Below are 15,612 nucleotides of genomic sequence, written 5' to 3'. Positions count from 1 at the left end.
CCGCTCTTGCCGTCAACAGCACTGCTCAAATGAATCATCCGCCTCATAATTCACGGACATTGTTTAATATCGTTTGATGTATTCGAAGCATTCTTTACGGAACCGCCTCTCTCGGTATGATATCATTGCCGCCACAGCGAAAATTAGGCAGGGTCCTGTTGAGCACTACTGCAGAGTGTCTGCATAATGACCTGGCACTCCACACTAGCCTCATGTTTTGCAGCCATGTGGGTACGCGAACACGCTCTTGGGCTGAAGTTGCAAAGCACCCTCACGCTGCAGCCTCAGGTTCCAATTGCATATTGTTCATGCAGCTTTCCCCAGTGCGGGTGTTGACAAGCATCTCATCCATACCGCCTCCCAGCAGCTGCCGACAGACTGTCACCAAGTCTCCGCAGACAATAGTAGCCTGCGCATGGCCTAGACCATGCTTGTGATTCTCGCATGCCCCATCGGCCCGCTCTCGAATGCGTTCGTCCAGCCCAATGGCTCGGGTATGGGAAACACGTTATTGGCCACATAAACTTACGTCGCGACGGCTTCTAACAGCATATGCGCATGTCACTTGCGAGAAGAGCATGACCGACGAGACGGATGCTTGCATACCCTCGTCACTCACTACCATATCTGTCTGTTTCTTCCGTCAAGTGAGGCTCCGCGTCGCTTTCATATATTATAAGTAGCTGCGCCCTTTAAATCGCTGCTAGGCTTGTTGTATCGAGCCAGTCTCAACCCTTTCTTAGCCATCAACCTCTATCCTTTGTAACTCACTTCTTGTCTGCTACCTCATTCGTTCCACATCTATACACAATATAATTATTATGGCCAACCGGGATCCGTGGACGCAGCGTCTTCGAGGTATGCCTATTCGGCTCAGTCCTTGGTTCAATGCACACTGATGCGCTTTACAGACCATTGCCTTGCAAGAGGGCTACAAGAACCAACCTACACGGATCTTTCTGATCGCCGTGGTGAGTCAAATCTAGCATGTTGCTTCTTCAATGCAAATTCGCATATTACTAGCTAACACCCATGCTAGGGGGCCGAACAGCCTGGTCAACCATGGTCACCATCCACGGTTCCAACTTCCAGGCGAGATACTGGTACGATGTGAATTATCTTCCCAATGCGAAAGAAGACGCTGCCGAGATTGCGCTGCGAACTCTGACTGGGACTATGAACCAAAGTCAGTCACCACCGCCTGCAAGCCACTATCGAACCATTGGAAGTCGACAGGACTCAGCCGTGAATGCTGGGTAGCTTTCAGCGCCGTTTCTGCTATCGAATAGCCTATGTTGCATAACTATCTCTCTTCATGGACCTGTTAAGTCTCGAACGCTCCTTTAATCACGGTAGAAAGAGGTTAGGAAGGAACGTTGTGGCATGAAAATGGAAGGAACTTGGAGGGCGGCGGCTTTGTCATTCACAGCATATCTCTTGCTGATTACAAAATTGTTCTTATGTTATTCCAAACATGCACACATGAAGCTGTACTGCCGTCGCTTCCGCTACCGCTTGTTCGTGGTACACTAAACCCTAGCGCGCTTGTTGAACTGACGTCGCTTCATCGTGAAGCTCCATAGACGGTACGAGCTTAGTCGCATTGCTCTTTCCCCTTCGACCCCTATACTCAAGACATGTCATTGGCATCGACGGCAAGCGGCGTGGGATCGGCTGAAACCTCTGGATCTCGTCTTGCCAACCCTTACCTAGGTAATGGAGAGTCACGTCTCCACTGCTACACCGCGAGCACCTGACCGCAGATCAGATAAGGTAGGGAATTCCATTGATCAGTACTACCAAAGACGATGTGTAGGCGCCCGGCACTTGCTCCCCGCAGGCGAGTTCGTTCATCCCGACTAGCTGCCAGTGCAGCCCCACCCTTCTCGACTCGAATGCACGCATCAGAACGTAAGTGCATTTGACAGCCTAATGCCCAGGCTACTTAGGCTCCGGTGAGCGGCAGAGATGCTGTGCAGGCATGATCTAAGACTATGCGATGCATCACACGTGGCCGTATTTTCGTGGCATGGCCTTGGAAGCGACCGAAGAGAGAAGGTTTGCCAGTGTTGTAGCCTCAATAGAAACCCAAAACTTACGAGGCCATAACAGCTTGAACACGTGCGGCCCAATGCTCCATCTTCAGGTCTCGATCCGATGCATGATGTCCGCCGAACCTGCGGGCCACGCCTGACGCTTGCACCCAGAGGATTCCGCAGCTGAAGGATCAGTTCATCCAACAAGCCACGTCGCATATGCATCTCATATATGCGCGATACTTGTGCCACCTTAGATGTGGGTTCACAGGAGCCAGGGATCGGGGACTTCGCCACGCTTTTGAATCACATTCGCCGAGTTTCGCTACGATGAGGGATGGACATGCGCCCCAACATTGAAAACCTCATTAACGCATGGGGAAGGCGTTCCACACGTTGGAAGGGACTTTTCCTTTAGTGAAAATAGTCCGCGAGCAAGGGCAGGGTAGGTGCTCACAGTGTAGATATCTTGGCTACACTCGAGGCAGGAAGTGTATAGTTAGGAGACATACGCCAGTCGCCTTTGACAGTGCTATATCACCAGGGTGTGCAAAGCCTCCGCGGACCGTGGCAAAGAGAACGCCAGTTGGTACTCATTCTCGAGCAGGCTGGCCAGCATACTGACAAATCATGGGCCAAGCGTCGTTTCGTGGAAGCGCCAGATTTCTCACTTGCGGACCCCACGGCCACACGGAGGAGAGCGAGAAAGCCGCACTTATCTGGTCATGTCCAAGACTACGTGGTGAGTTGAATGCGGCCTGGATCTTTCGCCCACCACATAAATGCCATCAAGATAAAGACTGACACTGTAACAGTGCAAATCTGGTGCTTCTTATAGTATACTCTGGCTCGGAAGGTTCGCCGGCCCGCGTCTGTGTGTACCTGGATTACCGCAGAACTCATGGTAATAGACAGTGAGACATTCTCCCAAGGCCCAATCATCCGCAGCACCACGAGCAGCGTTAGATACTGCTTCCGATGTATTAGTCAAAGACTTAAGGCGTTGAAGCGATGCAGTAGGTGATGGTTGCAACAAGTGACCTGCCAAATACGTTCACTCCCTGGGAGAGTGCTAGTGCAGATCCCGGAAGTGCCGTGTTCCGCCGATGCAACAATCGCACTGCCGGAAGGCCTCTGAATCTTATCTTCATCGGTGTCACGGAATCGCATCGGATAGTGAACCCGACTGGTTGAGCTATTTGGTGTCTACTCTTCAAATGACAATCCTTTTACAACATCTTCTTGAGTCGTCTCCCCTTATCGGACAGCCGGCATTACTCCTCGAGCACAACACATGGTTCATCTTCAATCACCCCTTAAGGATCGGACTGCGGCATACACGCCTTCCCAACGCATCGCACGATGACGCATTATCCACTCCCTTCCCGCCTTCGAACTCTTCCTTCACACCAGTGCAGACGCGCGAAACCTGTACGTACGAGTTCCGCTGCGGCGACCGCAACCAAGCAAGACATTAGCGCAAGAGGACTAACACGACGCGGAGATTTGTCTTGAGACATTACTTAGGCCCTTACCCAGTGTTCTCACGCCTCTACGATTGAATCGAATCTCCTGCTGACGCCGGACACGACGATTAGGCAGATAGCATCGATGATCTCGATTGCGGCACGCAAGTTCGCTTGCTTCCACGGTCCGCATGAGAGAAGAACTTTCGTGCATCGAACTGCCTCGCGAACAGCTGGCAACGACAGATCAGCTTCCACTATCCTCCCTGCCGCGATACAACGAGAACAATGCCTTTGCTTGGGGTTTTGTCAGCCACATCGTCTGGCTGAGTTAGTGCAACAGATCTGGGCATAATGGATTCGACTTATGAAGAATCGGATGGAACGAAGCGATGCTACCGTCATGTTCGAGTCCTCTCTAGGACGAACTGCCGCGTTCTACTCAGCTTGGCAGCGCGAACGAGTGGCTTCTAGCATTTCCACCAACCCGAATATTGGATCCAACACATAGCGCTAATGTGTGCGCAAGCAGCAGCACCCTTGTGGCACAGCTACGCAGTGTGTACCGCTTTTGATCTGTACCACTGAACTGTGCCATTATTCCCCACGCGCCTCTGCGAACGCCTCGCCAAACCACAAAATCGATGAGATTGGGAACATCAATCTACGCGACCCGAATATATGCTTGTCGCAGAGTTCGAACGCCGAATTAGACAACAGCCGCACGAAGCGCCGCGCTGGCGATACATCGGGTCATGACTAGCGACACACACTACCGAGGCAAGAGCACACTGCAGGTGGTCGCAGGCAGAAATTCACACCATACACTTCTGAGAGAGCCTGGAAGGCTCGGATCTCATATGCACTACACTGAGACGCGCGTTTTGCGGCAGTGAGGAAGGACTGCAGTGATGCTCTTTCCGCTCGTGAGTTTTCTCGCTGGGCGTCGCAAAGATGTCAAGTTCAGAGATGAGCGGCGAATAACAAGCTCATGCGAAGGTACCGAACCCTTGGGCTCGTAGAATTTCCTGAATCACATACGATACGCAGGCTTGGAGCCGAAGTGGGAATGATGGGCGTGCGGTAAGTAGCGGCGGTCAGGCCTTGCAGCTGCACATGGGCACGCAGATGACCATTCTCCCAGAGCGAGCTTCGCGATCCTGCACGACGGTGCAGAGAGGCCTTCTACTCCCCTGATAAGATGCGTAAAGGGTGCGCCAAACACATGCTGTTTGGAACTTAAACACCGGACCGAACCGAAGGCGTCCGGGGCGTGCCTTCCGCGTACTAAGACACTGGCTCCCGCTGGCTGCCCAGGTGGACACGCCCCTTCTCAGTCTACACACCCCAACGACATCTTGAAGCACCTTCTCTGGTGTAACAGCCCTCAGCCATATGTACGACGCGTCTTCAACAAGCTTTATCGACCGGCGATCATTCCCCAGTGACGTTACGCATACGTCGAATGTACCACTCTCGCAACGCACGGGCATCGTCCATCAGATCAGGCTTCCGACAGTTCCGCCATGTGTCAGTCCTCCTTTTGCAGCGATGTGGAAAGCCCGCAACAATTCACTGCTTTGATTTCTCTGCACTCACGTCCCAGCGGTTGTATCGTACAATAGCGCATTCTTTATGACTTACTTCCACTCAGAAGCAGATCGGAAAACTGAACAAGCTAACAGCCTAGGACCCCCTCGTTGTTCGAAGCGCGCATGAATACCGACACCGTCTCTTACACGATTGCTACATCCGCTGGCATCGATAGTCCGATCTTCGGTTGAACCTACCTCACCCTCATCGCGTTCGATTCGAGACCGCGTACACAACGCCTTCAGACACTTCGGAGTTCCTCTATACCCCGATGCTGCTTCGATGGATGATTCCTCGACCGCAATCGCCAGTCATTTCCCTCCGACGTCTCGAGACAACTGCCGGCTATATACTACTTGTAGTACTGGGAACTGGCTTTCCGTCCATCCATCAGACATGAGCACATGTCGACTTCGGCATACATATTGTATATCTCTATGTACAACGAATAGCCGATCAGGGCAGAAGTGACAAGACATGTCGGCCGAATGGTCTCTTGCTTGCGAATACAACGAGCGTGTTCGCACCCATGCTGTCTTACACTGGGGTAACAAACCTTCCGATGGAAGTAGGCTGTTGCGTCGGACAATTACTACAGAGCCGTAGTCAGTGGGTCTGCCATTGCCGGAAGGTAGCTGCCGTAATAGAATCCCAGTGTGAGACGGAGGCATCCTGATCGATCGCGATCCAGTGGCTTTCCAGAACCAAACCACACGACCTACAAGCGTGCAGCAATTTTACACCAGTCTACGGGGCGATTTTGGAAAGTAACAGGTGATATGGCCCTCTGTCCCGATAGGCATTGGCTATGGCGTTTGACGTGGTAAGTAAGTTAGTTGCTCAGCTCTTCCCAAACACCAGCTCTTCGATGTGTCGCATTTCAGTTCAGACCCATCCATCTCATCGCTTCTTAGTACTGTGACTTTTGATACCGGACGCCGCCAACACGCCAACATTTCCAACAGAAAGTAATTCGTGCATCTGATCGCTCGGCGACACGACCCTCCCGCCATCGCGTCTTTACTGCATTCAATTCGATGGTTCTACAATTGCGCGATACTTCACCAGCTAGATCGTGATCATTCGTTTTCTCCGACTGTTACTTCGACGTCACGGTCGTCGTTCAGCTGATTGGACGGACATTGTGGAGCAACGGGAGCACCCGCGATAGTACCTTGCTCACTCAACGACCAACTTTTCCTGGAGACAAAACAAGCGTGCCCCATGTCTTCAGCATATACGCCCACTTCAAACAGTAGCGTAAACTTACAATCTGCGACTTTCTCGTTTTTCGGGGCAATTGAACCCTATCCCGTGGCGTACCGTGGGGATCCGCTTGTAATATGTAGCACTGGTAATTCTCCGCACTTAATGAAGCAAGCCACAGTCGTATCTTCCGTCCACCCCAAGAGTCCTGATCGTACTTCTTCATCTTCGAAAACAAACCAGCCACATCACCATGAGCAACCATACCACAGAAGATCCGGCGACATCTGCCTTGCCCACCTATACAATCCTCCGAGACACAGCGCTCAATTTCATCAGAGCCCAAACACTCGACACGAATTCTCCAGAACGCATGGACTTCGATCTCATGCGTACCTACTGCGCCCCTTCTTTCGAGCACTCCTGGGGCCACAAGTACGCAGTTTCTCTCACGCCACCTCTCCAAAGCACGCATTCTCTCGACGGCTTCTTCACCCATCTACGATCCATGCTTCCCAGACTTGAATCCTGGAAATCCAATGTCACAGACGTCATTGTCGATCCAGTCAAGATGAAGGTCATCCTGCGAATCAGCTTCATGATGCAGGCGAAAGGCGCGACGGAGGGGCAGATTGTGGAGAATGACTTGCTATGGATGATGGAAATGGAAGAAATGAGTAGCGGCAAATTGGGCATCAAGAAGAGTATGGAGTTTCTGGATGGCGCGGCGGCGGGCAAGTTGAGGGAGATTATGATGGGAATAGCGTAGGCTTCATGCTGAACTAGAAGAGTTTGACTTTGCAGCCTTTCATAGCTGTTGTTTATAGACGTTGAGGTCTCGCACTTCTATCCTGACGTACCAGACGAATGCCATCTAAGTTGAGTTGTACCATGCCTATAACTCCGTTGCTACCGGTCCAATATGAATATCGCCAACTTTTCTTGCGCTAAAGGTTTGATATGCGTGCCTCGTGGTTAACCGTTTTCTCATATACATCCTGTTTCATCATCTTTACTCCATCTAGTTGGAGTGCCCATTAGTGTTTCCCTGTCTGACCATCCAGGATAGCAAGTCCACCTTTGTGACAACAGCAACAGCCTTTGGCTCGCCATCGACGCGCTCAGTGACAACAGCCGCGCTGTTCCACTCGAAGAACTTGTTCAGATCGCTCAAGCTGGTCTCCTTGGTGATCTCAACAAATTCCCTTCGTCCCTTCTTGCCACCCTTCTGTGTGTTCTTCGCGTTGTCGCCGTCGAGCGAAAGACGGCCAAGGTCCTTTACGACCTCGTTCAATTTGCGGAAATCGAACATGACCTCTTCGACGGGCGACTTTGGTGTGGCACGACCGGCAGCGATGTAGGAGAGCAAGTTGCCGAGGGTCACTAGACCGACAAGACGCGCCTTACCGCCGGAAGAGTATGTGCTGACGGGAAGTTGGTCGAAACCCTTCTCACGCATTGTTTCAATGGCTTCACTGCAGGGCGAGTTCGAGGGAACGGTGGTAACGGGCTTGAGTCGTAGGGAAGCGATGGTGGCGCCGTGGAAAGCGTCGGCCTGCTTGGTGGTGGAGAGACGACGAGTGTGTGCGCCGTTCGTGTTAGGTGTTAGAGGAGGCGTAGGGGGGAGAAGGTCGTTCGCTGCAAGCCAGTCGTCGTCGACGAACTACGATATGTTAGTATGACAGAGCGGTGGCATAGGACAAAAGATGACGAACCTTGCTGAGGTAACTTCTAATGCTGTCGGGGAGGATGACAACAACAACATCATCTTCGGTGAGGTCCATGTCTTTCGCGGCTTCAACCATGGCAGCCATCGCACTACCAGACGAACCACCGCACAGAATGCCCTCTTCAGAGATCAGCCGGCGCGCGTACAGGAACGATGTCCGATCGTCCGTCTTGTACCACTTGTCCACAATCTTCTGTTCCAAGACGTCAGGGATGAAGTCGTACCCGATTCCCTCAACCTTGTAGCCCTCGTTCACGCGTTCGTCGTTTAGAGTGGCAGGGAGTGCGAGTATACTGCCGTGTGGGTCGGCAGCGACAATCTTGACGTCCTGCTTATGTTTCCTCAGACCGCGCGCTAGACCTGTGATAGTGCCTCCAGTTCCTGCACCAGCAACAAGACAGGTGATCTTGCCGTCGGTCTGTGTCCACACCTCCTCGGCCGTGCCGCACTCGTGCGCGAGCGGGTTGTCGGGGTTCGAGTACTGGTCGAGAATGTGCGCGTTCGGAATCTCCTTGACTAATCTCCTCGCAACGCCGATGTGGCTCTCGGGGCTGTCCCATGCCGCACTCGTTGGGGTACGAATGATCTCGGCTCCAAGCGCCTTAAGAACCGCCACCTTCTCGGGACTCATCTTCTCGGGAAGTGTGATGATGGTTCTGTATCCTTTGACCGCACCCACTAAAGCCAGTCCAATACCTGTGTTACCAGACGTAGGCTCAATGAGTGTGTCACCGGGCTTTATGCGACCAGACTTCTCGGCGGCTTCGATCATGCGAAGCGCGATGCGGTCCTTGACACTGCCGCCGGCGTTGAAGGCTTCGACCTTTACGTATACGGTGGCACGGATGCCCAGGGATTGCGGAATCTTGTTCAGGCGTACGAGGGGCGTGTTGCCAATCTGCTGCGTTATGCTGTCCATGACCACAGGTGGGATGGCGGGGCGCGTCTTGGTAGACATGGTTGCGGTATTCGTGTGCTGTGGCTTGTACGTGATCCTGGAGTATGTGTAGTGATAAATTTCTGGGGGTATAAGTAAAGAGAGTACCCGCACGTCAAAGGCGAAGAAGATGTCGTGATACGGCTGCAAAGTTGTCGCGAAGAACAAACTCGATGGCCTGACCCGCAAATAGCCGCCGCGCTCAAGCCACCGCTAGTAGATCCTCACAACGCTAGCCGGATGCGCTCAATCACCACGCCGCCGCCGCCACTGTAAGCTGCCCAGGTGAACACACCTGGGCACGTGGTGGGTATGCATAACATTATGAATCAGCACCTCGGCGGCCTGCCTGCCAACAGTCAACATGCTGGCATCTTAACTGTCTAGTACTCATCACTTACATCCCTGTTTATTTTGGCGGTATTCTGACATTAATTTAATTCGATGGCTGCAAGATGGAACAACGAACAGCTGTCTGCCATTGTCAGCTCCACTCGACCAGGTCTGAACCGGGCTTCTGTTGATCCTTCATTTCCAAATCTATCTCGCGCTGATGAGGATGCGATACGCGATGTGGACCCATCTTCCACACAAGGACGCATCCTATGTACTTTCCAAGATCTTCTCACTCATCGAATCAATCCCAAAGAAGCTGCAGATATCCTTGGTTCACTGACTTCAGTGCATTGCTCCTCGTCTACACCTCGTGACGCGAGCATACTCTGGGGCGCCATCTGCCATCGTGGCGAGATATGGCCGGAAGCAGAACTGAGGATGTTGGCCGACTTGGTGGTAGAGCTTGCGAAGTTGTCATACGCTTTACCAGAGTATCCGTATGACACGGATGAGCCGGTTCAGGGCACCAGCTGCTTTGCGGACTTACCTGGCTTCAATCATGAGCTCGTGGGATGTTTGCAAGGTATGGACATCAACAACCGTCATGCTGAAAAGTCTCAGAAGCTGACAGTTTTTGGCCCAGGTCCAAAGTGCTATAGCTTGCAGTTCATGACCTCTGAAGCTCGCACAGACGCGACGTTAAGGACGACTGAATCAATGACAGAACGCATTGTCAGTGGTGATGTCGTTCTCGCTGTCAGGGACCTTCACAGGAACATCAACACCTTCGCCGCGCTTCTCAGCTGTCACCACGTTCGAGGTGCGCTGCCACAAAAGAATTTGGACTTTCGTGGCATGGCATGGTATCCAATCGTCGGTGCCCTAGAACATGAACTCAGTTTCAATGAAGTGACGCAGCATTCCGATGGCTCTGCTACCATACCTGACCAAGACTGGGCGGCTTTCAGGTCATCGCAGCCTAGCATAGACCTTCCAGCGGCTACACAATGGCTGTCACTCCTAAGTCACGATCTTTACGACCGTCTGATGGACTATGTAGCGCCAGTCGGTCCTTTATGGAAGGCCCAGGGTGGCGAAGGGAAGATTACAGTGAAAAGATGGCAGTCCTGGCAGAATAGACTACGGTACTTTGCCTCAAACGATACCATTCTGGGCGATGGGATCAAAATGGCATGCAGACAAGCAGCAGATCGTATGGACGAGGCGGCCTCATTGAGACATCGCGAGGCTTAGGACTGAGGTATGTGATATGACAACACCTTCTCATAACTAGGGGGTGCAGAACCAAAATGCGGCAGTAGCGTTTTCAATTCGCATCAAGAACAAAGGTATCAGCCGTTCGATCGGATTATGCAAATTAGAATACAAGGTCCAAGGAATCCATTCTTTCAATCGAAGCGTCCCCGGCTTTCTTGAGCGGTTCGACCGGGTCTAATCCGATTCCGCCTTGTCCACATGTAAGCATAAGCCTCAGGGCATGGAAGACATATCTACCTCACACATTTTCGCTGCTCGGTCAACGGGGTCCATACGTCATCGCCGCTACGTTTCGTGAGTTCTGAGCCTTCGGGCTCGAGGAGACCGAGTTCATAAATCTTTGCCCGAATGGGTTGGGTTAGAACGCTAACAGTCGTTGGGAAAACATGTCTTCTTTGGAAATTCGACTTTGGTCAAAGAGAAATGAGCGCCACGGCCGGCCGTCATCCACGAGCGGAAGATACTGGTACTCGATATCGCTTTACCCGTAAGCTTGCCTTGGAACAGTCGCGTAATAACGTACGCAAGCATGGGATAACAAGATAAACAACACATGTTGGGCAGTGCTTGGCCTGCATGAGACGAAGAAGAGCAACTGATCCAAGACATACACTGTCAGGTGTGAAGGGTGTCATCCTCATAGTTCGATGCGCTTGGAGGCTGTACCAGATGTAAGATCACTTCGGTCTCGAAAGAAGAGGCAGTCATGCCGCCACAACTTCAAAAGTACAACAGCAAACTTGATTATATGTATGTGTTAGTCATGACCCCGATCAAGGTGGCATAGACCTACTAGTTTCATTATTTACCGAAGGGGGGATCGATACATCGATGCACAATCGAGCCTCGATTTACCCTACCCTCTCTGGCCACCTGTAGCTCCTTCAAAGCTGTTCAGCAATCCACTGCCACCACTTCTCCACATCAGCGCCCTCCTTGCCCGCCTGAACGTTACCCCCAATCACCGTTACACTTGTCCCGCTCTCTCTCATCTGCTCAAATGTGAAGACGCCCTCGCCGCCTTCACCCAGCCACTCCTTCTCTTCATCTACCTCATCTTCGCCACCATTCAACGCCGCACCTGCATTGCGGAGCGCCTTCGCCCTGTTATTCCTGACCTCGGTGATTGTCTTCTCGAGCGAGTTCTTGACAAGGTTTGCGGGCAACGCCGTGAAAAGATCCATCTTGTTTGCCGCAACAAGGACAGGGATCTCCTTTGGGCCTTTGCTTGTGGTAGCGTTGGTGTAGCGTTTCTGCAGCGAGAGGAGGATGTCGTGGAGATACTCTGCTGCCTCGTTTAATCCGGCTTCGTCGCCTAGTTGAGCGGCGTCGACGACGAATATTATACCGCGGATGTTCTTGGGGTCGGCAAGTTGGGAGGTGGCATAGTGACGGAGCTTGCCGTGGCCAGGTGTATCGAGGAGGAGGAAGTTGCGAGAGCGCTCGAATGCTGGGTCGCCTGGTGAGCGGTAGTGCGAAGACGCAGGGACGTGGGGGCTGGGGAGGAGAGCGGAGACGGTCAGGGGTGTGGTGGACGTGTGCGTCTGGGTTGTAGCGTTGCGCTCGGCCTGGCAGCTGTTAGACGGTACAGGAGGATGGGGTTGGGAGACACGCTACCAATGTCGTAAAGGCCGTCTTCCCACTGCCGCTCGGGCCGACTAGCAACAAGCTGGGAAGTTGCGCGGCTGCGGCTGCCTTCTTGTAGAGGACGGTATGCAGTAGTATGGGCAGGCAGAGCGCGACGAGGAAGGTGATGAGGATAGTCGACAGCTTTGGGGAGAAAGCTGCCGTGAGCCAGCTGTCCTGATCGTACCACGCCATGGGAGCCGGCGTGTGCTGTCAACAGAGCGCCGGATGCGCAATGCTGTAGGATGCTGGACGGAGCGTGTGTGCGAGCCGCGTCGGGATCAGGACGCTTCAGGGAGTCGCGTGGGTGTAGCGATGACGTGACACCGTTCAGCATCAACCAAAGTTTTGGCGGCCGGACCCTGAGTCCGGAAAGGGACGCCTGAGCCGCGGGGAACGCGGGAACACGTCCGACGGCAAGAGCTTACAGGAACCTCACGTCTGCACTCCTTCACTCTTCTTTGCATGTGCAATCACCTTCTCAAGTATCCTGTGATGGTGGTCGCTCGTCTTGGCCTGGACCACGCCCGCGTAACCAACACGTACGCCAAAAGTCGCGTCGAGCCATGGCGCCCAGACCAGCCAAACATCACTCCCAGGAATGCTACGAACGATGGTAGATAAAAAAGGGCCGCCTGCATTCGACAACTAACACACGCTTTTAAGGCACTATATAATCATACAATAGACAAGGGGCCGCCGTCATTAGCTTTCTCGTGTGCCGTAAATCTCCCGTTCCTTCGTAACCGTGCCATACAGTGGCTACGCGACCCTACAGAACCCTACGTCCTAGCCGATGTTGCGTTTTCTTTGTGTGCGTCTTCGATCCTGCTAATCCAGAGCCTCGAAGGCTTTCCATGCCCGTGACCCATTACTCATACAACCATTATTTGCCGTTGCTGCCAAGCTCGCAAGGACAGATGCTGAGGCGCACAAGTCAGAGCGCGTTACACGGAGGCAGCACGGAAGAGAAGTATGCGACCGTCGACCTTTTTATCTCCATGCGCCATGCACCATGCAAGAAGCGTTCGTACTCATAACTCGTAGAAAGTGCCCCCAACCCTGCACCGCCTGCACGTCTCGTAATGCGTAAAGAACACCATCATAAAACAGAACTGAAGCAGAGAAAGACATAACAGCATGGGAACGACGTGAAAGAAAGTTGGTCCATCCAGGCCATACAGGCAATGACACTGGAGGCACCGCCAAAAGGGGGCAGAATTAAATATGCTTTGTGGTGACAAACCAAGACATGTAGCAAGGTAAACCCGACCAGCAGTTGAGGCATCATATGCCAGCGGAAACAAGGGAGGTCATGTGCTGTCGGCTCAAATACCAAGATACGGACATTGTACACATGTTCTTTGGAAGCAGGCCAACACTGAACGTTGTACTGCCGTCAACATGCTCGAAGCCTGCGATGTAGCCTTTCTTGCGCCATGTATGATACACCTCTTCGTGTACCATCCTAACCTTGTCTGAGCTGCGGTACTTCGGGCGTCATTCGTTTGGGGAGTAGTGCTGGTGTGGGGGCTCGTCGGTGTTCGTGTTGACAAAGGATCAAGTACAGTAACAATAACAAGGCCGCCGCAAAACCGAGATATCATCGCGAAGCACCCAGAAGTAGCCGTCGTTGGTAAGAGCTTCCCGACTGCCTGTACGAAGTCCAGTGAGGCGGGAGTTCGCTCGAGAAGAGAGCGAGCCTCAGTCCATGTTGAGCCGGCCAACATGGTTCATGCAAGCTATGACAGCAATCTACTGAATGCTTGTCAGTATGTGTGGGCTTGGACGTCGGGATAGTATCCGCGACTGCTCTCCATGCCTTGGAATCTTCCGCAGCCTCCAATGTGCCAGCCAGCAGTGGGATACTCATCCTTGATCCTACGGTCGGGTGGCGGTAGGGTGCTCTCGAGCTTAGCAGGAATGCTCTCATAGATGGACGCAGGATAGTAAGAGTAGTCCTGCGGCGCATCCATCATCTTCGCGTCGTCATCTTCGACCATGTGCTGTTCGCCGCTAACGCCCTCGACCGGACCTCCGCTCAAAGAACTTGCTGAGCTGACCGAATGACTGCCGACGGGACTTGGGTCTAGCGAGTACGTGTTACCACGGTACATGCTACCGCCCATTCCAGTCGCACCACCACCCGACATACCGTTCCTCCAGGCCGGATAGGATGGCTGGCCACTTGATCCCAGCCCATGATGACCGCCTCCACCGAGGCCAGACCCAGGCGCGCCTCTTGGAGTACCAGCATTGTGTGGGCCCTCGTTCTGGTAGTGGCTAGGTGATCTGCCACGGACTACGACGGGGGAAGACAGCCGGGCTGCGATCTTGACCCAACGGGGCTCAGACTCTCGTGGAGTTTGCACGTTCGCCCACAACTCGACAATCAGATGGTAGTACTGTTGTTGAGCGCGACGCTTGCCATTGTTGGCTGTTGCCGATTTGAACTGAATGCGTTCGAAGGAGTGCTGGTAATTGCTACTGGCGTGGCTCGTCGGGGAATATTGTTGCGACGAATCGCTCTCGCTCTGCAAGGGTAGTTGAGGACCCGGCACGGTTGAGGTCTGATGGAAGTTACTCAGCCCATATCCACCATGCTCATGACTCTTTCCCGGTGGCGTTGGGGCCAGTAACTCTTTTTTCATCGCAAGCTGGGGGCCTTTGTCACGCTTAGGTGTGTGCTGGATCAGCTCGATGGTCTTGCCTGTGGAGCCGTCCACAGCCGCTGCAAGAGATACTGCCATAGACTGTATTTGCTCCGGTGATTTACCCGTCTGCTCGAGATACATGCGGGCATTTGCGATCCAGGGCGTAAGCTGGAACGACACATTGACAGCGAAGTAGTTCCTGCGGTAGCATGTCCATACCCGATCACCAGAGTAAAAGAAGCCCTTCTCGATCTTGGCGTCGATATTGGGCGTCACTGTCGAGCCTTCGCAGGTGATATTGCCCCATGTCTCCTGCGCGTTGAAAGGCGGCGTCTCGGGTGAGCCTGAGGGCGTCGCATAAGTGCTGGCGTGGTAAGCACCATTGTAGGTTAACGGCATGGTAGTGGAAAGCACACTCCTAGGAGTGTCAGGTTGCGAGTTGTACCGGGAAAGATCAGCTCGAGGGGACAAGGCGTTGGGATATCTATGCACGCCAGGCGTCCCTGTCGTATAATTTTCCCTTGCCGACGAACCCATGGATGGTGACACAGAATGGCCTAGTCCTGGTGATCTCGCCGGAGGTAACATTGCCGACGAGGAGGCATCGTTTCTATCGCGTAGCTGTCAGCTGTCATGCATCGCGTCGGGTTCTACACGCACGAGTGCGCCACACAGAAAACCTACAATCGTCGACTCGAAGACATGCTGCCGTAACCACACGTAGTGCTGAAGTAACTATTTGGTACGGAAT

At 53.1% G+C, this 15,612-nt stretch overlaps 4 protein-coding genes across 4 annotated transcripts; 1 reads left to right on the top strand and 3 right to left on the bottom strand.

Moving 5' to 3' along the window:
- Positions 1 to 6,554: 6,554 nt before the first annotated feature.
- Positions 6,555 to 7,070, top strand: J4E93_006520 (uncharacterized protein; the record flags this gene model as incomplete). Its single annotated transcript, XM_049344433.1, has 1 exon — positions 6,555 to 7,070. The coding sequence occupies one exon, from the start codon at positions 6,555 to 6,557 to the stop codon at positions 7,068 to 7,070; it is 516 nt and encodes a 171-aa protein (XP_049198087.1).
- Positions 7,071 to 7,322: 252 nt separating this feature from the next.
- On the bottom strand, positions 7,323 to 8,988 carry J4E93_006519 (uncharacterized protein; the record flags this gene model as incomplete). The annotated part of the gene is made up of 2 exons (XM_049344432.1): positions 7,323 to 7,964; positions 8,017 to 8,988. The coding sequence occupies 2 exons, from the start codon at positions 8,986 to 8,988 to the stop codon at positions 7,323 to 7,325; spliced, it is 1,614 nt and encodes a 537-aa protein (XP_049198086.1).
- Positions 8,989 to 11,465: 2,477 nt separating this feature from the next.
- On the bottom strand, positions 11,466 to 12,402 carry J4E93_006518 (uncharacterized protein; the record flags this gene model as incomplete). Its single annotated transcript, XM_049344431.1, has 2 exons — positions 11,466 to 12,149; positions 12,199 to 12,402. 2 exons carry the CDS (start codon positions 12,400 to 12,402, stop codon positions 11,466 to 11,468), a joined length of 888 nt encoding a protein of 295 aa, XP_049198085.1.
- Positions 12,403 to 13,976: 1,574 nt separating this feature from the next.
- J4E93_006517 (uncharacterized protein) lies at positions 13,977 to 15,260 on the bottom strand (the record flags this gene model as incomplete). The annotated part of the gene is made up of 1 exon (XM_049344430.1): positions 13,977 to 15,260. The coding sequence occupies one exon, from the start codon at positions 15,258 to 15,260 to the stop codon at positions 13,977 to 13,979; it is 1,284 nt and encodes a 427-aa protein (XP_049198084.1).
- Positions 15,261 to 15,612: the final 352 nt, after the last annotated feature.

This window comes from Alternaria ventricosa (genome assembly GCF_023758065.1).
Source record: "Alternaria ventricosa strain BMP 2768 chromosome Unknown scaffold_11, whole genome shotgun sequence".
Taxonomy (NCBI): Eukaryota; Fungi; Ascomycota; class Dothideomycetes; order Pleosporales; family Pleosporaceae; genus Alternaria; species Alternaria ventricosa.
This window is presented reverse-complemented; position numbering and strand designations above follow the sequence as displayed.